The following is a 27,201-nucleotide window of genomic DNA, read 5'->3' as shown; positions in this document are numbered from 1 at the left end:
AAAATAGCTTTAATGGTTTATACACTTACCTAGGCCTATACAATTATGTGTGACAGCATGTTGATTTAAACAGTTGACATTTCTATATTTTTATTTAGTGCCAGTAACTGGTTTTTGGAGTACCATTCAATGGTACAAGGTGCCATTTACCAGAGACTGACATACTGAAATATATTATCATATAATGATAATATATTTAATGTTAATGGCATCTTTTTATATGTATGCATATAGGTTTTTTTAAAAAAAACAGGCTGTGTTTTATATCATTTTCAACGCATTAAAATGAACATTCTCCTATTTTAAATGAAAATTCTCTAATATTCTCATGAATCGAGAATATTCTCCAAAAGATAATTCTCGAGAATTTAACATCACTATACCGGACTAATACAGAAAATTACTGATTGCCACGAAGTGCCCTATGTCTTCATCCAAACGTACCCCAAAACGATACAGGAGGTGATTGTTATTTGGATTGGGAAAAACCCAAATAAATCGCATGCGGTCTGTGGCAGAAGCAGAAATTCACCAGATGTCTCTGGCGTGTGCTTTAACCCTTAAGACCTAATTCAAAACTGCTTCATTATCAGAAGCTTCTTTTAAAGGATCCGCCCCCCTCTCTCCTTTTTAAAGCACACAGATGGGCTGGATTTCTGCAGACGCAGCAGGGAATTGCTTTTGCTGTCTATGGTTCAGTTATAATTAAGCCATTGGAAGTGACAGAGTGTGTTTCACGGGGCCATTACTGCCTGCCTCGGGAGGCCTGTGAAGGACAAAGTGAAATCAGCTCCTTCTTCCATCACCTATGAAGTGCTTAATAACGTCCCTGTAATAGAGACCCTGTCAGATCTGATTGCTGATGAAAATGGCAAAAGAAACATAAAAGGGAGTATAATTAACTCAAAGGGCACATGTGAATGAAAAAGGCAACAGGATCATAAATGGACCTGGCAAACCTGTGCTTGGTGGAACTCTGAAAACCACGGCAGACAATCGTTCTTGTTAATCCAACAGGGACAATTATGAATAACGGGGGTCGTGAGCTCCTTGGGCAGCAGCTATGTTATGTACCAATCTGAACAGGATCCCCAGAGCAGCCCTGTTTGATGGAAATGTGACTACGCATCCACACAGCACGCTGGTGAAGTCAGCCAAAAGACAGGCTGGGGTGTGCAAAGCCGGAAAACACCCTATTTGGTAAGGGATAGCCTTAGCAGAAAATGGTAAGACTATTTCCTCGGGGGAGTGGGGGAGTAGGGTTGGGTGGTATCTGGTTTACATCATCGCGATATATCACAATGTCTGGAATAAGAACGGAGCTGGTTTTCAACTTTGTGATATATCACCAGCTGAACATTGCGATATACTCAGTGCCGGATTTACATATAAGCTGTTGTTGTTTAGTCGTTTAGTCGTGTCCGACTCTTCGTGACCCCATGGACCATAGCACGCCAGGCACTCCTGTCTTGCACTGCCTCCCGCAGTTTGGTCAAACTCATGTTCGTAGCTTCGAGAACACTGTCCAACCATCTCATCCTCTGTCGTCCCCTTCTCCTAGTGCCCTCAATCTTTCCCAACATCAGGGTCTTTTCCAAGGATTCTTCTCTTCATATAAGCTACACAAGCTATAGCTTAGGGCCCCACTCTCTTGCCCCCCCCCCAAGAGACTAGATTATGAGTCTCTGTAAATTGTGTTTCTAAAGGAACTTTTGTTATTGCCAAATGTCAATGTGTTTGCATTACTAAGTTTGTTATGAATTAAAAAAAAGCATTTTAAGTTAGAGCTTAACAATTACTTCACTATTAGTATACTTCTCCTTAATTGTATTTCACTATTAATATACTTCTTAATTGTATTTCAGTTCAACAATTACTTAGATAAAATACATATTTTGTTATGTGCAATTGGCTTTAAATACCTATTAGGTCCATAAATTACCATATCATATATTCAACACCAAAAAAAAAAACAGTGACAATTTGTTGTTGACAAAGGACAGCTGGACATATAAAGGCCCCCATTACGTTCAGTAGCTTAGGGCCGCATCAAATCTAAATCCGGCCCTGGATATACTGATCTATCATGACATCTGAAATAAGGATGGAGCTATGTAGAGGCATTGGCTGGCTTCACGGTTTCCCCCACATTGTGATTTTGGCATAACACACACACACACACACAGACACACACACACACACACGATTCACAATATACTGCTCGGTCAAAAATGATGAAACCACCATCATGATATGGACTTGAAACCAATTTTGGATGATATATCGCCTAGCCCTAACACGCATCACGATTTGCGACATATTGCTCAGTCAAAAATTATGAAACTGCTATCGCAATATGGAGTTGAAACCGGGTTTGGACAATATATCAATATATTACCCAGCCGTAGTGGGAAGCAAGAGCCCAAAATGGTATTTGTGGGAAACACAGGAAAATAAAGAATGCTCTGAGTCTTCTCCCCCAGTTTCCTGTGTCCAACAGTGGTGGTACCTTATGGTACATGGAAGGGCATGGGAGATAACTGTTTGCTTCCTGTTTTCTTTGGAGAGGTTCCTACTATTACTTAGAAAGGCATGCTGCTGTTCATGTGTTTAAAAAAGAAAAAGAGGAATGTGACGGGTGAGATCATTGGCATGAGAACTTCTGCAAAGGAAGTAGGGAGGCAAAATTCCGGCTGCACACAGCCTGTTCTTTCCAGCATGAGAGTTCACAGAGATCGGTGAATGTAACCATTTCCTCCTCTTCTTTGAAAACAAGGCAAGTATCCACAATACACCATGTGAATACACTCATCCCAGTACAGCTGCACAGAAGTTAGGAGGAGACGGAGCATATAGGGCACATCCGTGGCTCTCTTTTTAAACCATAGAGCAGCGATGGAAGATGAGCTGTGTGGCAGGTATGCCTCTCCATTACAGCTCACATTCAAAGAGGTATAAAACCAAGCAGGAGCCTGAAGACAGCAATCAGGACTAGGTAATACACCTGGCAATGAGAACCTAAGGCATGGGGAAGGGAAAGGAACAGGTAGCTGGTAACCCAAGGTACCACACTGGATCCCCCAGAGCCTTCTCGGTGGTGGCACCCTGCCTATGGAATGCTGTTCCCTAGAAGCTTCACCTGGGATCTTTGCTGCTACACTGTCTGCACGAGGCAAATGCTTTTTCATTTTTCCAGGCTTTTTAAAGGACAAATGAATTTTTCTTCGCTCTTCCGCTTTTCTTATTTAATGCTGTTTTCCCCACGTTATTTTAATTCAGAGTCGTGTAGGTTTGGAGGGCAAGACAGACGCTGATTAAATACATGAATAAAAACAGCTGTGTGCATTCTGCTTTCCACAATTCAAATTCTATTCCAAGAAATGCCAAACTCTTGAGTTACGCAAATGGAACACAAGCACTCCCACCATGGTTCATAACTGTGTTTTCATTCAAAGCAGTGGGTGCAGAAGTGGATTTGACCGAGCAAGCGGAATTTGAAACCTTGAAACCACCGCTATGGATTTCCTTTGCTCTTAAGACCAGTTCTCAGTTTCTACTAATCCTGGACACCGAACCTGGCCTCCAATTATTATTATTTTTGGCTTTAGATGCCTGTAGCTGTCAGATTTCTTTTTTAAAAAATAAAAAGTTCACATACACATTGAAAGCAGCAAATATTTTCAAAAACTGGAGTCGGTGCATCAAGAAAGAAGATAAATATTATTTGAAAGCGCATGGTTTGCCAGCCACCTTCCTCCATCTCCTTTTCCGGCACTATTGGAGTAAAGGCTTGCTAGTGACAATTACAGATAAAGCCAAAGCCAAACAAGAATAGACTTCAAGGTACACAATGAGGGCCCCAAATTCCCCACTACTTTTTATCATGTTCTAACCATTTCTCTTACCTATCTGCCCATTGTAGCAACCTCCAATCAGGATATGCGAATCTTTCGGGTTGTACTCTAAGCACACCAAAGGTGAGGATGGCCGGATAGCAAGTTCTGGTTTGTTGGGGGTTTCTTTAAAAAAAAGGAAAGAAAAAAGAGGTGGGGGCAGAATTACCATACAGAAGTAAGCAACTGTCAGACTTCACAATTCTAAAGTGAATGGTAAAAAAAATTATCCATTTTATTCCCTTATCTCTCATCCCACTGCACCCCATGGCTGCCACAAGCAACATTTCTGCTCCTGAATATGAATGAACTGGGCGCAAATTCACCTGAAGTTGCAGGCAGTAGAAAAACGAAAGTGAGGAGCAGAACAAGGAGATGGGAGGCAGAACTAATAGCGGGACTGCCCTTTAGAGTTGGGCAAAAATCCAGGTCAGAGACCCTTTCTGCTTCCTCCATTCTGCAGAGGGCGGACATGGCAGGAGGCGTCTCCCGCAGATCCCAGCCAAGAGACAGATCTGCCAGCACTCCGGCCCAGTCTAGGGGAAATGATGCAGAAACCATAATCGCCTCCTTCCCCCCCTTCTTACCAAGGTCCCATATGTATGAATCATAGCTCATGTCTTTTGAACTCCGCTGGAATTCTAGACTGGCATAAGAGACCGCCAGCTTCCGGCTTCTGTCGGGGTGCCAGGAGAGATGTGTGGCTGTTCTTTTGATTGGGTTTGGGTCCCTTTTCGATAATAAAGAAGAAGACAACGGCATTTCATTTTCTCATAAGCAACAGGTTGTGCCATCAAATCTCACAAATAACTAAAAATAAAAAAGATATCTCACAGACAAGTGAGTTTTATGTGCGTCTGTTATAACAATGAGTATTTTGAAGAAGGTGCTGCAAAAATCCTTCACTGGGGTGGACGTCTATTTCCAGTCCACAGTTCAGTTGTTCCAGAAGTCATAACTACTGCCTGAATAATATATGGTTTCTCAGTTGTTTCTTCTTCATTTAGCCTACCAAGGTTTCCACCAGACGACTTGCTTCTCCAGCATTCGTCCTAATTCACTTGTGCAAAGTTTACACAGAGCTTAGACTAAAGTCTGGTTTTTACTGAGCATTTGTCCTGATTTGTTTATGGGGTGGTTATACGACAATCCTGAAAGGCCTACATTGGCTTCCAGTACATTTCCGCGCACAACTCAAAGTGTTGCTGCTGACCTTTCAAGCCCTGTAAGTGCCCTATAAACAAATCAGAGCAAATGCTCAATAAATACCAAGCACAATCTAACCTCTGCATAAACTTTGTGCAAGCAAATCAGGAAGAGTGCTCAATAAACAGATCATCAGGAGGAGTCAAAAGAGACAGTTGTTCATCACTCTAGGCTTTTTTTTTTAACTGTATGGACATGATGTCTGCCACTACATTTAGTCTCCATTTAGGGAGAGATGGAAGGAAAAAGTGCCATAATAATAATATATCCTACTCCACCCTGTCAAGTTAACTGAAAACAGCAGGAAAATGTTCATAGACCAGTGATGGGCAACCTTTTGAGCTTGGTGTGTCAAAATTCACTAAAAAACCGAGCATAATTCGGGTGGTGTGTCACTTCGAGGGAAAAAAAACACAATTTCATGATATTTATAGTTTAAATAACAAAAATGTATAATTGTAATATATAACTATTTAATAAACCAAAAACTAATTATTTAACCAAACCAAACCAAAAACCCCTTATTTATCACAAAGTGCCCAGAGTTGTTGAGCTTTATGGGGGAGCTGCTGACCAAAGTTTGGGAGGTTTTTTTGGGGTGTGCAAAAGTTGCTTTGCTTTTGCGGAGGGATGCCCGAAAGCTGCTGCGCTTTTTTGGGGGGGAAAGAGAACAGAAATAAATGACAAATAATACCTTCGCTGGAACTAACACACAGCACCGACATAGTCTGCCAAAGCGCCAAAAAAACCCAGCACAGAACGGGTTTAAAAATGAACGCTGTTACACCCAATCACCGTCTGCCAAAGTGCCAGAAAAAACAGCACAGAAAGGGTTAAAAAACCAATCTCTGGCTACCAGCAACAACAACAACAACAACAAAGGATCCGGGTTTTAACAGCGGAGACAAGCTGTAGCGTGAGGAAGAGCGGGAGAACAAATGGGGGGGGGGACAACAACAACAGCGTGAATGGGTCGATGGGGCGCGTGCCAGCAGTGAGGGCTCTGCGTGTCATGTCTGACACGCGTGTCATAGGTTCGCCATCACTGTCATAGACAATGCCTGGTTTCAGGGATCATCAGTGAATGGCAGCTGGGAGCATCTTGCAGACAGATAGGGAAATAATAGATTCTTCAAATACAGACTGCCCAAATAATTTAGGGTTAATAACAATCAATACACCTTGTAGGACAGCAGCATCAGCAATATTTCAGTCCTTACAGCAAAACCAAAGATGCATCTCAAGCTGGATTAGAAGAGAGGACAGAAGTTTATGGCTGCTCAAGAGCTACCTGAAGACATTGATAGTTTTTGCTGATGGAGGCTCATCCGTAACTCCCGCCAACTCCTCTTCCTCAAAGTACTCCTCATAGATATTGATGGCATTGTTCTGCTTGATGCAGTGATCCATTTGCTACAAAAGAAGTAATGGAATCAATCAGTGGATGGCCACAGAACAAACCTGGGGAGGTTATGCAGAAAACAAAGAAAAAGGAATAAGGAAAGCAGGTTGCGAAGCTTCAACATAGGCTGATGAGCTGAAAGGGTGAGGCCAAAGGGACTTACACTGCCCAGCTGAGTGATGATGTTGATGTAGTTCTCATCCTTCTCAACTTTCTTGCGGAAACGAATGGTCTGCTCCATTTCCAAGGGGTTGACATCTTTAGGCCAGCCGCCTTCCACATGGTTGATGCCCCGAGTTTCCATTTCAAACCTTTCTGTGTTGACCTGATGTAAAGCAAAACCACAGCTGCTTTCAGTCCCCCTTTCTTTTTAAACAGCAGCAACAGCCGAGGCCTCAGATACAAGACCGTGATTCTCAAGGGCCATACGTAAGAAATGGAAGAGGCCATAGAGGAGAATATTTTGGCGACCAATTGGGTTGCATGTAAAGGGATAACACGAAGAACAAAACCAATTGCCAAGCACGTAATACCACGGATGCTGTTAATCCACATTATAGAGTCCATCCAAAACTTCTGATAACTGTAGGCTGGTTTGCACATGAGAAGCAGTTGTTTATTTTCTTCCCATATACAGAACTGTGGATAGAAATTCCACGCTGTACAAAGATGCCTCCTGCATAAATGACACTTCCTTATACTGGCAGCCTACTGGGTCACTAACTCAGCATTTTCTACTTGGACTGGCAGCAGTTGTACAGGGCCCCAAGCAAAGATAATTCATATTTCTCCTGCTCCCTGAGATCCTTTAACTGGAAATGGCAAGGATGGAGCCTGGGGCCTGTGTTCATATGCCAAGTACGTGTTCTGCTACGGTACATTATTTTAGCTCCCACAGTCCTAGGCATGAAGCAGGAGTGGACTGTATATTTTGCCAAACAACAACAACCCGTCAACACTCAAAACACACCAGACTCGTTGATTTTGTTAGCCATTTCATGGCTTCTGTGCCTTCTGCAGCTGAATTGGCAGGCAGGCAAAAGCTCACCAGGCGGAGAGCTCTTCCCCTACCCTTACACAGGATACGTGCCTTTCTAACAAAAGCAACAGCCCCATGCTTTCACCATCTGTAATGCCTACAAATACTAAGTATGTGATGCAATGTTCCCTGTCCCTATGTAACTTCACAGGCTACTGCTTGCAGGAAAGGGGAAACTCACAACATAGGGGTGTTGCTACAAGCATTTTGTACTGCAGGGAAAGGTTGCTGATTTTGGTAAAAGCCATGCCTCCCCTGCAATGTCCAATTTGAGCCCAGGCTATGCATCATTCTTATACCTCCATAGACAGCCTTACATTTTCATATAGTGGATGTCAAGAAAATCTGCATATCTGCAATCATGTCAAACAAAACCTTGGTCTTCATCGCAATCACAGGAAGCTCAGCTAAGGATGGAGGAAAAGAAGCAGCATTTCCAACCTGCATGGCTATGTAGCAAAATCCAGAAGTTGCCATTCATTAAGGAAACTCATGGATTTGGTTCTTTTTAAAGCGCTTGGGTTTTCCAGCTTCAATTTGGAAAACAAAAACTAAAAGCACTTTGTTTTAAAAACAGCCACCAAAACAGATAGGTAAAGGTAAAGGTAAAGGATGCCTGGATGGTTAAATCCAGTCACTATGGGGTTGCGGCACTCATCTTGCTTCCAGCTGAGGGAGCCGGCATTTGCCCACAGACAGCTTTCCAGGTCATGTGGCAAGCATGACTAAACCACTTCTGGTGCAACCGAACACCGTGACAGACGCCAGAGCGCATGGAAATGCCATTTACCTTCCTGCCGCAGTGGTACCTATTTAACTACTTGCACTGGCATGCTTTAGAACTGCTAGATTGGCAGAAGCTGAGACAGAGCAACAGGAGCTCATCCCATAGCGTGGATTCGAACCACCGACCTTCTGACCGGGAAGCCCAAGAGGCTCAGTAGTTTAGACCACAGTGCCACCCACGTCCCTCTGCCACCAAAACAATAGCCACCACAAAGCCACATTGCACTGGATGAAGATTTCAGAATGGATCCCTTATTTATGTTCTTTTTCTAATGCCAAGGTTCTGTAAACAGAACTCTCTTCTTCTTGTCCAGCTGAATTATATGCAGTTTGGAAATCCTGCATAATCAGCCATACATTTCTCTTTCAGCATTCTGCCTAAAGGCAGAAAAGTAGAAAGTAGTATTTCAGACACTCTACCTCATGCTCTGACATAACACTGGCACACTGTACTCCAGTATCAATGGGGTCTCTTTCAATAAAATTTGTAGCTTGCAGTGGATCTGGCTGAATGTCCACATTGACCTCTGCCATCCGGTCGGAAAAGGTGCATTGTCGACCGAACTCGCTGCGCGTCTTCAAATAAACGTAGACGATCTCCATGGTGCTCACTGCAAAAGGGAGAGAAAAAGATCCTATTATTCCTTCAGCACCACTTTTTAACTGTTGCTATTTTAGTGCATAATTCACACCTGACCCTTACTGGGGAAACACGAGTCTGGTGCAAGCTTGCCTTAAGGATCTTGAAAAGTCTGGAGTAGTAGACTCTAACTAACTAAAGGGCAGATAACAAGGGGAGATCAATACAGCAGAGCCGAACTGATCACCTTATATTGAATTTTTGTAAGGCTATGGAAGTGAAATTGTCACAGCACTCCAGACATAATTTTTCAAGTTAGGACTTCTATTATGGGGATATTACCTCGTTCCAAAATACAAACCACAATATTTTGTCACTGGGAAACTAGCTAGGGAATCAATTAACCTTGCAATTTTCATGGGGACTGCGTTTACATGAGTGCCACAGGGCACTAATTGGTTAGAGACTATGACATCACCGATGAAGAGTGATGCAATATTCCCATGTCGGCTCCATGTTGTAACTTTACATATTTAGAAGTGGGAAATTATGGATTTTTTTAAAGCATCTGTGCAAGCCTTAAATTATTATTATTTTTATATTGTGAACTGCCCTCAGATCTTTTGATGGTGGTCTAGAAATCTTAATAATAATAATAATAATAATGAAATAATTATTAAGCCTGACAGAGTCCAATATGAAAGAAAACAGGCAAAGCAGCAATAACCAAAACAACATTAACTATCTCATATACTTGACAATGTAGGTCTTATTTACTAGTCAAACAATAGAGAAGGAAATCAGTTGAAAAGGAGTAAAGCTCCCCAATAATGGAGGGAAGCAGTTGAAGGCAGCATCCTGGAAAAGAAGGTCTTTTGGGAAGGCGGGTCATCAAGCAGCAATTTGCTTCAGGCAGCAAATGTCAGAGGGTCACCAACTTAGCTAGCTATCATAGCTTTTAGGCATAATGCATTACCTCAAGGTAATGCCCTCCAGGTATCATCGGACTCCAACTCCCATCTGCCCCAGCCAGCATGGCCAATGATCTGGCATGATGGGCTTTGTAGTCCAAAGAAGAAGAGTTGTCCAACCACCTCGGCTTTGGGCACCGTGCTGGCTGTCCCTGTATTATCTGCATCAAACATCTAAATGGGAGATGAACCTCTGGCCCTTTTGATGCTGCTGCACTACAAATCCCATCATCGACGACTATCAGCCACGCAGCTAGTGCTGATGGGGGTTGGAGTCCAAGAAACAGCTTGCCCACCCTCAACTTGGAAACCCACAGGTAGCAGGGACGCTGGTATTAAATTCGAAAGGTGCTTTTGTCTCTGTGTGTAAACAGGGATTCATGAAGGAATCGTTGGAGGGGTGGAGGGGTTACGCGAACCCCTGTTGGAGTTGGAGGCAAAGCTCTGTGGGGAAGAGAAGCAGAATTTGTTGCTATCTCTTCCTCACCCCTCTTTCTCTTTTCTTTTTTGGCTGGTTCTCTACATTTATCATCCTTCTTGCAAACAGAAATTCAGCAGGTGAGGAAGGTTTCCTTTCGATATTGTTGCTGGAATGTTTGCAGGGGCAGATAGCTTCCATTTGATCATTGTAATAGATTGCTTTGAAGTCACTCCTGCGCCAGGCAAAGTAATGTTTAGCCCCCTCCCCCGCAACAACCACCACCTGCCCTTTATTTTGCCTGACCTGTCCCGTATTTTGCCCAGAGGTGGGCAACCCCGGGCTCACCTGGGCTGACTTCTGGGTGCGTTTCCTTCCAGTGTCAGAAGGACTCAACCCCCCAGGGCATCCGGAGAGAGAGATAGAAAATAAAAATAAAAAAGAGGACAAGAGCGCCTCTGAGCATGTGCAGATTCCCCGGCGGCCCTTTCCCTGACCATGCTAACCATAGTCAGCATCTCTCGCATCCGGGGCCGGGAAACAGGACGTGCCGCTAACCAATGGGAGCTTCCACCGGCGGCCTCGAGCCCGAGGAAGGAGCCGGGCCGGGGAGGGGTGGTCTGTACCATTCCACGGTGGGAGGGTGGGAAGTGCGCCGCTGGAGGGAGAGCGTGCGTGTTCCATACGCCGAGATAATAAAAAGCACCCCTGGATTCCCCCCCGGCCCCCGCCCTCGTTTCCCCGCGCCTCCTCCTTACCCAGCTCTTCTCTCCGCCAAGCGGATCCCGCCGATTGGAGTAGCGTTTATCCGTCTCCTAGCAACCGCTTGGGAGTGTTGCACCCCGGGCGGGGCGGAGCTAAAGGAGAAAACCGCGGAGAGGAATTCGCTTTGCCAATTAAAGGGCGAAGGTGGAGAGAGACCATGTGCGGATGCTCAGAGGGGGAACTAAAGAGGGAAGCCCAGAAGTCGTCCCCCCCCCGCCCGCGAATATGGCGTCTCCCGTTTAAAGGGGAAGGAGGTAGGATTCGTGTAGGATGCGGTTGTGTAGGATGCGGTTGTGTAGGATGAGGTTCGTGTAGGATGCGGTTGTCGCCTTCCAGGGTTTAATACTGTATATGAGCCAGCGTGGAGGGGGTGTGGTGCGGGGTTGAGTTCAGTTGAGTTCAGTTGAGGGAAGACCACAGGGTGTAGAAAGTGTGCCTCTGGGCATGTGCAGAGTGCATAAAGCCATATCACCTAGAGCCCCACTTCAGGATTATAGGGAGGATTTAGGCTAGATAGCTCAGTTGGTTAGACGTGGTGCTGATAACGGCAAGGTAACAAGGTAGCAGGTTTGATCCCCGTATGGAACAGCTGCATAGTCCTACATTGCAGGGGATTGGACTGTAGATGATCCTGTCAGAGTCCCTTCCAACTCTATAATATAGCCGATGATTTCCAAGCCAGTTCAAATCTGTTGGCTTGATTGCAGCGTGAACTTTCGTGAACTAGAGTCCACCCCACTTCATCAGATGCTATAATGATTAAGTGAGCTTGCTGGTGTGTGTGTGTGTGTTGCACACAAAGAAATTCAGAGGGCCAAATGACAATGAAAGGGGGGGAAAGGTGCAATTCCAGTTAAGCTTCAGAAAGCAGTAAAAGAAACACCTGAGCTTTGCAATGTTAATTAACAGCTGTGCGGGACAGAAAACCATTGTCTCAATTAAAGACAAAATAAACACAGCTAATCCCAAAGCCTGTGGGAGCCTTCCTTTCAAATTCCCTTTCTGGAAAACAGCAACCATCAGGTCAGCAGTAGGCTGTGTTGAGGAACCAAAATGTTCTCCAACTGGTTTCTGTAACCCTGTTTCAGGGCCATCTGAATTGGTGACTTTTACCACATCTTGTGGTAGATATTCGGTAATTTAACTGCATTGCCTTCTGATTCTGGGTTTGCCTCATCATAGATTCTTCCTGGATACCACTCCAAGCTCCCTCCCCCCTTCACTGGAGTGTAAGAAATGCATATTGTAAATCCTTTAAATGCAAGTTGCTGTCCAATTACACTGGAACAAATGTGTACACACCATAAAGTATATTTGAAGCACATTTGTCTCTCAAATAATTCAATGACTTGCTTCTTCATAGATATGGTTAGGACTGCAATTATGTTTTATTATATGCAGGGTTTTCAATGAGCTGCCAGAATCTCTCATTGTATTACCATCCATGTAATAAGTGCCAATGCTTTTTCTAACAGCCTCACTAGCCAGAAATTCAAAGATCTTCTGGAGAGCTGGGGAAAAGCTCCACACAAAACAAAACCCTTCTCTTTGTGAAAGAAGAGCATTTTGATTGAAGAGAACAGCTTTTAAGAGCAGGCCTCACAAGGGAACAGCTCTCATCTTAACCCAGCTGCTTCACACAAGCGCATGAGGACATGCTTTCAAAAATAGAAAATCAGACAAAAAAGGCTGGTTTTTTTTTGTATTACCTTAATGATTTATTACAGCGTTGAATGACCCAACAGCTGTGCACTGCTGCCAACAATCATAAGCAGTGTCACTCAGTATCAAAATAGTTATCTACAAGTGGCCTATTTCCAGACACCGCTGCAAGCACCCTGGGAGAACAGAACGCATAATAAAGGCTCCTTGTGAAAGTGTGCCACTGCTTCTGAAAGCTATTCAGAAAATAAGGGTGAGTCACCGAAGGGGGAAAAGACAACTAAAAAAGGAACAACTTTCCATATTCAGAGATATGGGTTAGATACAGGCATCCCCAAACTGCAGCCCTCCAGGTGTTTTGGCCTACAACTCCCATGATCCCTAGCTAACAGGACCAGTGGTCGGGGAAGATGGGAATTGTAGTCCAAAACATCTGGAGGGCCGCAGTTTGGGGATGCCTGGATTAGAACCTTAAGTGTTAGGCAGGAATAACCAGCTGCATAAATATAAAATGGCTTACCAATAGTACATGTGAATAAAAGGATCTGAGGGTCTTAGTAGGCCACAGGCTTAATGTGAGTCAACAGTGTGATGCAGCAGCAAAAAATGTTAATGCTATACTAGGTTTCATCAACAGAAGTACAGTGGTACCTCGAGTTACAAACGCCTCAGGTTACAAACTCCGCTGACAATGTATCAAAAGTATCAAAGTGGTGGTAATAATCTAGTAATAAACCAAAACAAACCACCACAAACTGGCTAATAAATATAAAAGGGAATTTACTGGGCTAATAACTGGACTAAAGATAGACTAAAGACCATTCAAACAAACAAAAACATTTTACAATGCCATGTGCAGATCAGTACTAGTTCTGCCCAAAACATGGAATGAATTCTATGCACAAACTCCGCTAACCTGGAAGTTACCTCGAGCTGAGAACTTTGCCCCAGGGTGAGAATGGAAATCGTGTGCTGGCAGCGGCGCGGCGGCAGCAAGAGGCCCCATTAGCGAAAGCACGCCTCTAGTTAAGAACGGACCTCCGGAACGAATTAAGTTCGTAACTAGAGGTACCACTGTAGAGTGTCCAAATCAAGGGAAGTAATAGTACCACTCTATTCTGCCTTGGTCAGACCACACCTGGAATACTGTGTCCAGCTCTGGGTACCACAATTTAAGAAAGATATTGACAAGCTGGAACATGCGCAGAAGAAGGCAACCAGGAGGATCAAGGGTCTGGAAGCCAAGCCTTATGAGGAACAGTTGAGGGAGCTGAGTAAGTTTAACCTGGAAAAAAGGAGACTGAGAGGAGACACAATAGCCATCTTCAAATATCTAAAGGACCGTAACATGGAAGATGGAGCAAGTTTGTTTTCTCCTGCTTTGGAGGGGGGGGGGGAAGGGTAGGATTCATACTAATGATTTCAAGTTACAAGAAAGGAGATTCTGACTAAACATCAGGAAGAACTTTCTGACAGTAAGAGCAGTTCGATAGTGGAACTGATTCCCTTAGGAGGTTGTGGACTCTCCTTCATTGGAGTTTTTAAAGCAGTGGTTGGGTGTCCATCTGCCATGGATGCTTAGTTGAGATTCCTACATCGCAGGGGGCTGGACTAGATGATCCTTAGGTTCCTTCCAACTCTGCAAATCTATGATGCCCTCCAACATTCCTTGGATGGCCATATTTATTGTGAAGAGAGCAGATGTGGCGCCTCAATAAACCTGTTCCTGGCCCAGAATGGGATGTCATGCCAAAAATTGCTCCTTTTGCTCCAAAACATGTTTTGCACTAAACACCACCTCAGGAGATATCAGGAGGCAGATTTTCAGCAGGAAACTGGTGCTCAGCCGCAATCCATAAATATACAGTAGTATGTTTCCTATGGGGGCCATGGAGCTGCTTTTTCTTCAAAATAAATTGTCAATTTAAGCAAGCTTTTAAAAAAGCACGAGCACCATAGGGTTGTATCCAATGCTCATCCTACTCAAAAGTTGACTCATTGAAACCTAAACTATTCAGCTCCATTAACTTCAGTGGGTCTACTCTGCATAGGACTGGCACTGGATACAACTCATAGTGTCTAGTTTGGTACTATGTGCTGGTGTTAAGGGTCACAGCATGGCAGAAGCCTGATGGAGTAGAGGTGTCTATAAAACAGGCAGAATCACATTCCAGAAAATGCTTTCAAGTCACAATGGGCCCTGGAGAGAGAAGGAGAGACATATGTGCCCAACAAAAACAGTTTGAGATTTGGGTGCTGGGGAAGTGCAGTAACCTTAAAGCAGACTTGAATGAAGAGGACTACGTTCCACGCAGCAGTAATGGGGGAAAATCCTAGGAAACGGCAAGCAAAGCATTGCACAGTTGAAAGGATTTCAATAGGTGACAGGCAGCTTGAAGTTGTTTTTTTGGTTCCTGGTTTTGCTACAAGCCTCTGGGAAGCAGCATTTATCAGATTACCCCCCCCCAAAAAAGAAATTATAATAATTTGGTTTCACCAGCAGTCTGAAATATGCATCACCAGTTGGTGGTTTTAGATTTGTTGATGTTTAATGCCTTTTAAACCTCTTGTGATTAACATTTGTAATGCTTCGACATGCTCCAGCTGTGAGCTAAGATCCAAGAGCAGATGAATTGCGGCAGCTAGACTGGTGACTGGGAGTGGCCGCCGAGACAATATAACACCGGTCCTAAAGGATCTTCATTGGCTCCCAGCACGTTTCCGAGCACAATTCCAAGCACAGTGTTGGTGCTGACCTTTAAAGCCCCAAATGGCCTCAGTCCAGTATACTTGAAGGAGCATCTCCATCCCCATCGTTCAGCCCGGACACTGAGGTCCAACGCCGAGGGCCTTCTGGCGGTTCCCTCGCGAGAAGCCAAGTTACAGGGAACCAGGCAGAGGGCCTTCTCGGTAGTGGCGCCCGCCCTGTGGAACGCCCTCCCACCAGATGTCAAAGAGAAAAACAACTACCAGACTTTTAGAAGACATCTGAAGGCAGGGAAGTTTTTAGTGTTTGAAGTTTTATTCTGTTTTTAATGTTCTGTTGAAAGCCGCCCAGAGTGGCTGGGGAAACCCAGCCAGATGGGCATGGTAGAAATAAATTATTATTATTATTATTATTATTATTATTATTATTATTATTATTATTATTATTATTACACTGTGCCATCATGCATGCTGTCTTATACGATACATGCACTGTGATTTACTCATAGAATCATAGAGTTGGAAGAGACCACAAGGGCCATCCAGTCCAACCCCCTGCCAAGCAGGAAACACCATCAAAGCATTCTTGACATATGCCTGTCAAGCCTCTGCTTAAAGACCTCCAAAGAAGGAGACTCCACCACACTCCTTGGTAGCAAATTTCACTGCCGAACAGCTCTTACTGTCAGGAAGTTCTTCCTAATGTTTAGGTGGAATCTTCTTTCTACTCGTTTGTTGCAAGGGCAGCTCTGGCCATGAGGTGGCACTCTTCTCTAAATCTCAGAGGCAAACCTTGGAATGCATCCCAGTGTTTCCCATAACATTTTCCAATTGCTCCGAAGACAGCAGCTAGGCACTGCAACTGCCACACTTATTGCACAATGGATTTAAATTGAACACTTGCCCAGCTCCCACAATACCCTCCTGCTGCTGTCCCTCATTCCTTAGGCAGAATGATTTTTCTCCCAATCCTAATTTAGGCACACTTATTTTTAAGCATTCAAAAGATGCATGCTTCTTCTCACAGCCTGAAATGGAATAATCCAGAAAAAAACAATTCACGGGATGCTGCCAACTGTATAACATACCAAGTCCATCAAAGAGACAAAGGAAACAGATATTCAAGGGGCCTTTTCACAGCCCCAAATTAACTACAGTGGTACCTCGGTTCTCGAAAGTCGGAACGTTTCGGTCTTCAAACACCGAAAACCCAGAAGTAACTGCTTTGGTTTTCAAATGCTTTTCGGAAACCGAATGTGCTATGTGGCTTCCGTTTTGAGTTTCCTGTTAAGCAAATGCTTCCGGAAATGCATGCTTCAGTTTTCGAACATTTTGGAAGTCAACGGTCTTCCAGAATGGATTACGTTCGAAAACCGAGGTAGAACCAAACAAGGCAATACGTTAAATGCATGGAAGTGTTTAAGGTTACAACAACTTTTAAAATAAATCTGTGGGCCGGCCCAATCAGGATTGGGATGGCAGGGACATTTTTTCTAACACCTTTTTTTTCTGCTCCAAGGCCTGTGGTTAGGTGCAGAAGAGGGAGTTGGGTTTGTTTGCCATCGGTGGCATTTTCTGTTTAACCTGTGAATTCAGATGTCACAGAAACGTACCACAAAGCATCTGCCTATTTAGGCATCATCTGAGCCTAGGGCTTGCTGATCAGAAGGTCGGCGGTTCGAATCCCTGTGACGGGGTGAGCTCCCGTTGCTTGGTCCCAGCTCCTGCCAACCTAGCAGTTCGAAAGCACGTCAAAATGCAAGTAGATAAATAGGAACCGCTACAGCGGGAAGGTAAACGGCGTTTCCATGTGCTGCTCTGGTTTGCCAGACTGGTTTGCCAGACAGGTCATGCTGGTCACATGACCTGGAAGCTGTACGCTGGCTCCCTCGGCCAATAATGCGAGATGAGCGCGCAACCCCAGAGTCGGTCACAACTGGACCTAATGGTCAGGGGTCCCTTTACCTTTTTTACCTACACCAGTTTTATTGTTTAGCCCTAAAAATGTCATAGCAATTGTTCACTCATTGGCTAGTTTCAGAAATGGAAATATGAACCATATTCCAATACCCATTTCAGACATACTATATTCCATTATCGCGCCGTGAGGTTAGTATGAAATTGGTTGCAAGATTATAGAGTTGGACTAAATGATTATCTGGGTCTCTTCCAACCATGATTCTTTAGATATAAAAGGCAAAAGAGAGACTATATTTCTTTCCTCTCCCCTGAGTGTGGAGGTAATGTAAAAAAAGAACCAACTGGTTTGTTTGTTTGTTTATTCTCTCTCTCTCTCTCTCTCTCTCTCTCTCTCTCTCTCTCTCTCTCTCTCTCTCACACACACACACACACACACACACACACACACACACACACAGAGAGAGAATTTACTCTGGAGGCTAACATTTTTAATGCTTCCCTCTAGAAATCTGATAGGGAACCAGTGAACTTTGGGATATCTGCTGGAGTTCAGCTTGTATCTCCACCTATGCTTCCACCTGTATTTGTGTGCCATATATTACAAAGCGCCCAGTGATCTCCTTCCAAAAAAACCCCAATCCCAGCATATTCCACACCTCAGATTTCTCACCGGCTGAAGAATTGGAATACACGTCAAAGCATCTCTTTGTCCAGGATCATCCCTTAAAGCAAAATAGACCATACATAGAGATGCTTACTTTGTGCCTCAACCCCAGGGTAGCTTCAGCATCCAAAATATTAGGGTCTGCATCCACCGGGCTGCGTGGCACTTCCTTCCCTGACTAGAAAGAGGAAATAAGCCAGCAGTGGAAATCCAAAACTACTGTAGGTCTCAAGAGCAGAGTTTGCATTGGGCCGTCAATTTGTAAGTTATTTCTCTAATCGGAAAGCAGATACCCTGCGATCTGTGTTGAGGCGCTGGAAAAATGCAACGCTGCAGTCCTTATAACAGATCCGCAGAATATACGGTGTCAAGTTTTAATCAAAGCCAGGCAAGCTGCACCAAGAAACCTAAGTGTAGTTTGCCTTTTTGCCTGCAAAGGAGAGAATTAAAACCACAGGCATATTATTAAGAGTGGTCCCTACATTTTTGCACTGCCATGAACAGATCAACCTTTGGTTCCGACAGCTGAAGCGAAAGCAAAACATTTCCACGGACTTGTGTTGTATCTCTTACTTCAGATTGTTGACTGATTACCTGCAAGACTCACATTATCGATTGTTGGGTTCTACACCAATCCGTCGAAAACTGTTGGGAATACCTGTTGAGAAGAACCTTGCCCAACTCTGAACCGCAAAATGTAAATAAATGCCTCTGCATTCGGAAGGGCTGGGGAGTGGGAGAACAATACATTCAAAATGCAAATATAAAATACCCCACTAACATTTAAAACCCAGTTCAAAAAAGCAACACACCAACATACTAAAGCCTGCTGGTTTAACCTTTGCTTCCAAAAGCCAACCAAACTGGAAATGTCTTCTGAAAGATATTTAGGCAAGTTCCCAAGGGGAAGACTTGCCTGGGGCAGCCCCAAAGAATGCTTCTTACTGCCATGTAATACAAAGATGGCATCTCCAAGAGCTGTCTTGTTGCCAAGGGAAGGAGAACGTCAAGTATTTTCAGAGTTTGGAAGGTCAAAGCCAGTGCTATGTAGGATTTGGGCTAGTGAGACCTCACAAAGGTCACTGGGTAAGTTTGGACTAGTCACTATCTCTTGCCTTCATCTATCTGTAAGGGTTTGTTCGTTTATTGTCGTGTCATGAAGAGTTGGACACAACTAAACAACAAGAAGGGTTGGTGAGAGTAAAAAAAGGGGGTTGGGGAAGAAGAGAAAGCCCCATACTCTGCCCTAGACTCTTGGGAGGAAAAGCAGGGTTTAATTTTAAAAATAAACATCAATAAATAAAATCAGTGACTCAAAGTGCGCTTGAAAGTCACATACAACACAATGGCACAAAAATCCTCACACTGACTCATCCATGCAAGGGCACTCAGTGATAGTGGTGCAGAGAAGGCTAGGCTTTAGGGCTGATATCCAGGACTATGCAATTGCCCCCCCCCCCCAAATTGGCAGGTGATGGAGTCAGTGGGACTAGGACTCCTGACTGGCATAGACACACTGGAGCTTAAGCTCATTACCACAGCATTTTTAAAACAACAACACATTTAATAGTCAAGGGATGGCTGCTGAGCATGTACATGGTTACAAATGTTCATTTTATTATTATTTTTTACTATAAAAATGCATTATCCTTTTCTACAGCAAAACAGTACTCACTCCAAGTAAATGTTTTTTTACCATCGCGGCAGCAGAAGCACATTTCCTTCCATTCCTGTAGCCATGACGGTTCTAGCTATGAATTGAAAATGCCAAGCTGCACATGCTCAACACATTTATTTTATTTTTTTTTAGCCAGGGAGGGCAAATGGTTCCATTTGTTTTTTTGGTCTCATGTATCATGAAGGCAGACACACATGTAAAGAAGGAACTCCATACAGATGGAGGATTGGGAAAGACTATAGCAAAAAGGTTTAAAATTCACGGCGTGTTACACAGCAAGTTTGCCAAAATATAAAAATCAAAGTCAAATCTATGCTGGAGGTGTAATCAAGGGGAAGGAACGATGCACCACATGTGGTGGGGTTGTGGCAAAATGAACACCGTCTATGATGAATTTAAAAAGATGTTCAGACAAACTTTTGAGGAGAAACCTGAAGCTTTTCTTCTAGGCATTATGGCATTTGATATTTCAAATGACAAAGGGTGTTCCTATGTGCTGCAACAGCAGCAAGAATGTTAATCGCTAGAAATTGGAAGGGGAACAGGACACCAACAAAGGAGGAATGGTAAATTGTATGAGTATTCGGACTGAGCAGGAATGACAGAGGCGATTAGGAACCAACCAAACCAAAAACTCGAAAAGGAGCGGGAACGTGTAGAAGATTATCTGGGAAAACATTGTTCTCAGATAAAACCCTTGATGTGTTTCGACTAAATTTTGCAAAGTAAAGATCAAATAGAGAAGATATATTATTATGTATTAAAAAAGGCAATAATGAAAAACAACAGCTGAAAAAAGACAGAAGAAGCCGCACTTGTGTAGAAATATTGTTATTGTTTGGTTTTTATATGTGTGCAATGTATGTTAAAGAGTGAATGGAATATGTATATGAATAACCAACTTAAAACTCAATAAAAAGCAATTAAAAGAAAAAAAGAGATGTAAAGCATGGAACGTAAATTGTGTGCTCCACAACTGAAATAATACTGTCTAAATCCTCTGCCTCCGTCGGAAGACCATTAAGTCCAGGGTCTTAAATTACCTAGCTGTGCCACTAGCTGCGTTCTGCACCAACTCATCCTATGTGAAGCAAAACTTGCAAAGCCTCACTATTATGAAGGCATGGGTGAAAGTCACCAAATCCAGACCCTGTAAGTGTCCCTATTTTCCAGGGACAGTCCCAGAGTTACAGAAGCCGCCCTGGTTTCTGATTTGATCCCAGAATGTCCCGCTTTTCCTTAAGGCGACGGCGAGCCTGTTTTCACTGGAGAAATGTTGGAGGAGATGCCTCTGTTTTCATCGGAGAAATGTCGGAGGGTGCCAAAGAAAGAGCTACGGTATATTCTGTTCTTTGCTGTGCAATTCAACCCGCAATATCCGGCAATCTGCACAACCACAGGCTCTCATTTTATTTCCCCGTGACCTTGAACGGAATCTCTCCCCCCGGAGCCTGTCAAGTTTGAGAACGAGGGCGTGTTTCATGAAGCCAAATGGTACCCAATTTACTCAGGCCTTTGAACCCATGAGACAAATCTAAAAACAGCTAATCGCAAGCGCATGGCTCTGTACCGGAGGAGCCAAGGACTCTGTTGAGAACACAGGAAAGCGGAAGGTCTTTTTAATTTTTATTTTAGTACAAGTGTTTATTATTCATTTCCCAGTCAGTACATACAAATCAGGCACAGCTCCAAAAGGAGCCCGAGATGAGGTTAGCTCGCATGCGGTTTTTTTTATTTATTTAAAAAAGTACTGAACGGCATCGTTACAATGAGACGATTAAACAGCGTAAAACCAGGGCTCTCCCCGCCCCCCATGCCTTAAGAAGTTGTACACAGCCACATATAAGATGAATGTATAAATTATGTTGCCATACATGATATGTACAAGTTATCCTTGATAAAAGACACAGTGAGTCGTTGATGTCAAGTAATTAAAACCTTAGGAGGGCAACTTTTTGTACCTCTGCAGTTTTTTAGCACTCTTAGATCGTGGGCAGTGGTTGGGCAGAAGCATTTCTGAAGCATTTGTGCAGCCCAAATGCTACTCAGCCAGGCTGATGCTGCTTGAAAAGTCTCCCTTGCAATCCTGCCCATTGCTGGAGAAAAGTGGGCGAGGCATTACTCAAGGGAAATCCTGCCAATTGCCCAGGTTTGACAAACGTTTTCTGGCCTTTTTTTATTTTTAGTTGTTGTGCTTTGGTGTGGGTTAACTGTCGCACCTTTGTGTTTCCCACGAGAAGGGCTTATATATATTGCTTTCTGTTCCTGCGACACCAAGGTACAAAATGCGGAGCAAGTTCGTTGGGAAAATCTGCCTGAGCAAATTTGACCTCACCAACGAAAGAAGGGAGGGGAGAGTTAAAACGGATTTTGGGAAAAGCTGAAACCAGACCTGTAAGGCAGGAGTGGTCAATGTAGAATCTCTCAGACGTTGTTGAAATCAGCTCCCACCAGCCCCAGTGAGATTGGCCCATGGGTCAGGGATAGAATCATAGAGTTGTAGAGTTGGAAGGGAAACCCAAGGGTCCTCTAGCCCAACCGCCTGCAATCCAGGAATCTCAGCTAAAGCATCCATGGCAGATGGCTATCCAACCTCTGCTTAAAAACTTCCAAGGAAGGAGAATCCACAAGGGTGGTGGGAGGTGGAATTCCAACAGCATCTAGAGCAGGCATAGGCAAACTCAGCCCTCCAGATGTTTTGGGACTACAATTCCCATCATCCCTGACCACTGGTCCTGTTAGCTAGGGATCATGGGAGTTATAGTCCCAAAACACCTGGAGGGCAGAGCTTGCCTATGCCTGATCTAGACGGCAACACACTGACTACCCCTGAGTAAAAGGATGCCCTGGAAGTGAAATGACATTCCACTCATCCATTTAGACCAGGCATCCCCAAACTGCAGCCCTCCAGATGTTTTGGCCTACAACTCCCATGATCCCTAGCTAACAGGACCAGTGGTCAGGGATGATGGGAATTGTAGTCCAAAACATCTGGAGGGCCGAAGTTTGGGGGTGCCTGATTTAGACCTACTTGGATTCTCTCCCCCCCCCCCCAGAAATTCATCCATTGCCAGCTGGACCATGGGCATAGCTAGGGGAGCAGTGTGTGTGTGTGCGTGCGTGCCAGCTGCCCGCCCGAATCAAGTAAATGAATAAAAAACTTAGCTAAAAGTAAGTTTTAGTTTTTTATAAGTTGCAAGATTTAGACTCCGAAGCTGAGCTGTGGTTCACCATGCGGAAGGAGAAGAAACTCAGCAAAGAGCAGTTAAAAGAGCTGAACACAGCGGACCTAGTAAAAGTGGCAGAAACCTTTTACTCTTTTACCATGAAAAAGGCCCTTGCTCAGCCATTCATCCAGTACCCTGTGGAGAGTAAAGACCTGGTTAAGGTCAATGATGGACTCTCAATGAGCGTCTCAATGGGCGGGGCTCACTGAGGGTGCACAGAAAACTTGGGGGGGGGGAGAGAAATTTGAGAAGGAAGTGCTGAAAAGGTTTTCAGCCAGTCCAAGAAAACTTGTTTTAGTTTTTTTTTTAAGGGTGAAAAAAGATGTGCCCTTTGTAATTTTGCAAAACATACCGCATGAAAAGCACTCCCTGGCGTTAATTTTTCATTTAAATTCCTAGTTTTCAAATGACTGGAGATTTTTGACAGATTTTTCTGAGCACTTGAGGTCAAAAAAAAGAAAGCAATTTAAAATGGTTGTTGTTGAGACATTTCATTCCGAAATCTGCTAGACAGAGGGTGATGACAGGCGGGTGTCCTGTGCCCCCCCCCCAATAAATCCTGGCTATGTCCATGAGCTGGACTTAACTCAGAGACACAGAAGAAGGGCAAAAGAGAATCCCTCTCTTCAGTACTGGGTGGAAATGGGAAATCGCGTTCCATTTCTATTGACAGCCAAAGTTGTGCTACAATCGCTGCAGTGATGAGCACCAGTTCTAGTTTAAAAGGACTCCCTCGATTAGCATCGATAACTTTCAAGAGTCTCTAAAGACAGTAGGTGTTCCATAGTCCACGACTGGACAAAAACAGACGAGACATTACTCTCAAGGGACATTGTCTGTCAGCGGCACCTTCTTGGCAATGGTCAGAGCCATTTCTCCCTACTACATACCAACCCAATTTTCATTGTTATTTTTATCCACCCCGCCCCGCCCTGCCCCAGCGCACTGAGAGAAAAGAATGCTTGAATACGTCAAAGTTTTCTCCTGCACGGGCAATGGCATTTGATTAAGAAAAATCAGTGCTAAAAACAGAAATTTGTAAATTATTCAACATATTAAAAAATAACTCACCTCACGTGTAATTAATAAAAAAAAATCTTTTAAAAGACAAAAAGAAAGAGAGAGAGAGAGAGAAAGAGGTTATGTTCTTTGGATAGCCGATATAAAAACACTGGAAAGAATAACAAAAATTATTGTAATACAAAGAACAAACAAAATGCATAAAAGAACAAAACAAACCCAGTTTGTTCTAAATAATACCTGAGGCCATCGAAACAATGTTGGCTGAACTGTATGTTAATTCTAGTAACCAATGACGAAGGGAGAACACTGAGCGTGAATCTCGTACCATTCTACACCAGACAGGTGCTATGAAAAGGGCAATGGAGATGATGAAGTAGCAGCCAGAAATAGGCCTTTTTTTGTGCAGAGACCTCTCTAGAGGGGAAAAAAAGAAAATTCGCTCTAGCGTTTGACTCCAAAAAGTGGGGTGTGTTTTTCTTTCGTGGAAAGCAGCCCAACTTCCCTTAGCTCACTGTACGCCGCGGATCAGTGTTTGTTTGTTTTTTACTTGTACAGTGTACTGGTCTTTGTTATTTGCTCTTAATAAAACAATCAAACGAACAAAAACAAAAAAAGAAGCCCGAACCACACCATCAACAATGGGGGTGGGAACCTAGCCCTCAAGTCAGTGCAGAGGGAAAGCCTGTGCATAAACTTCTGACAGTCCAAACCCTAATTTCACCCCGTCTCCACCAAAAAAAAAAAAAGAGGTTTGGGGAGGGCAATGCACTGGTGGCAGGAAGGGATCAGGAGGAAATGGCGAGTCGAGGAGACTTCGGAGCAGTTCCCTCAAAGGATGGAAGCACTGGGTACCATCCTTCATGTGCGAGGGAGGAAGACTAAACATTGTGAGAGAGAAAAGGCCGTCGGTCGAGCACCTGGGATAATCCCTGGAAGGTTACCCATAGTGCCAGCGGGTGTCTTCTTCAGCCAACTCCCTCTCAGAGAGCCCTTCTGCATCGCTGTGGAGGCAATTCTCTTTCCCCTGCTGTCCGTGCGCCTTCAAGTTGTCACTGGGTTTCCCACTATAGCAACATGGTTTGTTGTGGGCTTTTGTCTACAAGGTGAGTGCTAGGCTGGAAATTCGGGGCCGTGCTGTCGCCTGTGATCATCATTAACCGATAGATAGGTGGCTCGCATACTTGGAGAATACTAGGGAGAGGAGAGAGAGAAGGGGGACAGGAATTATGCATCTTGCAGTTCTCAACTGCAACGGCTTAGGATCGAACTGACAAAGACTATGAGATGACCATCCTCCCCAACCCCACCATTAAATGTGTGTGTGTGTGTGTGTTTTTAAAATAAGAAGTCCTGCAGAAAGAACATGGGATGCTGCAAAAACAGTTCAGGACTCTTGGAAGCTACGTTGTGCTTCAATCTAGGTCTCATGTGGCTATGAAACAACATCCCAACCATTGGCAGCGGGTGGAGTGAAATGAGGCGGCGATAGAAAAGCACCCAGAAAAAGAGAGGGGAATGCTGGCAAGGGGGGAATGGACCTGGTGTTATTTGGAAAAGAAAGCAGGATAGGTGGGGGAAGTTGAAAGCACACGAAACATGCCACTGAAAATTAAGGACCTACGTTTTCTCCACCCAAGAGTTACAGGCAAAACAGTGGGCAGAGAGGAGGACCATCTGTTTTGAAAGTGCCACATATTTAGACACATGGAACAAAACTCATCTGCTAACTATGCCGGTTTTATTTCGTTTGGGTAAATTACTGACAACTTTTTTTTTTAATCGTCACAGTAAATTCCTTCCTCCAGCTACAGATGAAAATGATGACCCCCTTCTCTAAAATCTGTTCTGCGAGTTCTTCCAACCCTCTGAAGCAGATCGGGTGGCAGTGGTGGGGGACGGGGACATGGGAATGAAGGCAGGAAGTCCTGTTCCGTAGGCAGAACTCCTTGCGCTGTTAGCAGGACGACTTCACTGGATACAACCCCCGTTAAGATTCAGGCTTGCACTCTTTGTAGTACAAACTGAGGCCGCAGACTTCATTTTACTAGAATCCCAGTAGCCTGTCAACATATGTCAAAATTAAAAAGCAAGGCTGCATACTCAGGATCTTTTCATAGTTAAGGCATAAGTAACCAGTGCCAGGTAAGTGCCAGTATGCACTCTTGTTTAAGAGAATGAGTGTTACCTTTGTGTTTTGGACCAAGGTCTACCTAGCACAAGATACTGTACTTTCCCGTGTATTAGACGAGGTGTATTAGTCAGTGGTCCACTGATGGCCTGAATCCTGCATTCTGTCTACCCTATCCTGTATAAGCTTATTAAAGGTAGAAACTATTCTATGGCCATTTCCAGAGAACTGACCCTCAGTCCCCCCAATAAATATGCTGCAGTTCTCAGCAGTGCTGTACGGCAAATTTATGCGGGTACCAATTCATGAGCGCCTTTGCCCTTGCATGTCTAACAAGGTAGAATCTGTGACTCACATTCTTTTATTTTGTGAATTTTATAGTGAAGAACAAGCTCGACTTATTTTACCCCTTTTATCAAAATTTACACCCTTACAATATTAATTGGAATTCCCCACCCCACCCTGAAATCTTACGAAAATTCCTTCTGGAAGATTCCTCAAGCCCAGTGTCATATGATGTGGCCAAATTCTGCACTTTAGCTATTAAGAAACGTAAATCCCTTCTATTGAGTGACACATTGCAACTTCCTTTCGTGTTAATTGTTCTATTTCTGGTGATGTTATTGCTGATTTTCTTTTGTTTGGAATTATGATATTCTGTATTGCTGGCTTTTGCTGTAATAAAAATCGAACTTGAACTTGCTGCAGTCCCATGTGCGTTGGGTGGGCCCTCCATGTACCCCCCAGATGCTGCTTCTGTTGTAGAGATGTCAGATGTTCTTAGTATTCAGCAGCCAATGTGATTTTAGCAAATCAAGTTTTGGTTTTGGATCAGGAAGACATGGGCTCAAAATGCTAGGAAGTCCCATAAAAAGACACAGGCAAGTATGATATTCTCCTCTCTCAAAGCCTAGCTCACAAGGTTGTTGTTGCAAGGATAAAACCGCAACATATTTTTTTTTGGTGGGGTGAGGAGAGAGAAGGTACACAAATGCAAATAAATCACAAGGGCCTGCAGCAGATTTCTTCTCTCATTTACAGCATCCACTGCCATTAGCTTCTTGAATGTGGTTAAAAGTCAAGAGGCAAAAGTCAAGGATCATCCATAACTTCTCCCTCTCCCCACACTCCTC

The 27,201-nt window shown here is 43.9% G+C and overlaps 2 protein-coding genes across 6 annotated transcripts in view; both read right to left on the bottom strand.

Annotated features, from left to right (window-relative positions):
- DNAI2 (dynein axonemal intermediate chain 2) overlaps positions 1-11,213 on the bottom strand; it is a 29,407-nt gene extending 18,194 nt beyond the window's left edge. For 4 of the 5 annotated variants that reach the window (XM_060271951.2, XM_088661454.1, XM_088661455.1 and 1 more), the window contains exons 1-6: positions 11,054-11,213; positions 8,747-8,937; positions 6,665-6,826; positions 6,391-6,512; positions 4,481-4,623; positions 3,906-4,019 (exon numbers count right to left, since the gene is read on the bottom strand). In XM_060271951.2, coding sequence (XP_060127934.2) covers positions 3,906-4,019; positions 4,481-4,623; positions 6,391-6,512; positions 6,665-6,826; positions 8,747-8,929 — 724 coding nt within the window. In that variant the 5' untranslated portion in view covers positions 8,930-8,937; positions 11,054-11,213. Of the gene's footprint in view, positions 1-3,905; positions 4,020-4,480; positions 4,624-6,390; positions 6,513-6,664; positions 6,827-8,746; positions 8,938-10,643 lie in introns of all 5 variants that reach the window. The other variant, XM_035107951.3, reaches the window with a different exon arrangement.
- A 10,086-nt stretch (positions 11,214-21,299) lies between these two features.
- Positions 21,300-27,201, bottom strand: part of TTYH2 (tweety family member 2) — an 84,725-nt gene continuing 78,823 nt past the window's right edge. The window contains exon 14 of the mRNA XM_035104098.3: positions 21,300-25,131. Within this exon, the coding sequence (XP_034959989.3) occupies positions 25,051-25,131 (81 nt within the window). The 3' untranslated portion in view covers positions 21,300-25,050. The remainder of the gene's footprint in view (positions 25,132-27,201) is intronic.

The sequence above is a fragment of the Zootoca vivipara genome, chromosome 2 (assembly GCF_965207765.1).
Source record: "Zootoca vivipara chromosome 2, rZooViv2.hap1.1, whole genome shotgun sequence".
Taxonomy (NCBI): domain Eukaryota; kingdom Metazoa; phylum Chordata; class Lepidosauria; order Squamata; family Lacertidae; genus Zootoca; species Zootoca vivipara.
Note: the sequence above shows the minus strand (reverse complement) of the source record. Positions and strands in the feature narration are given on the sequence as shown.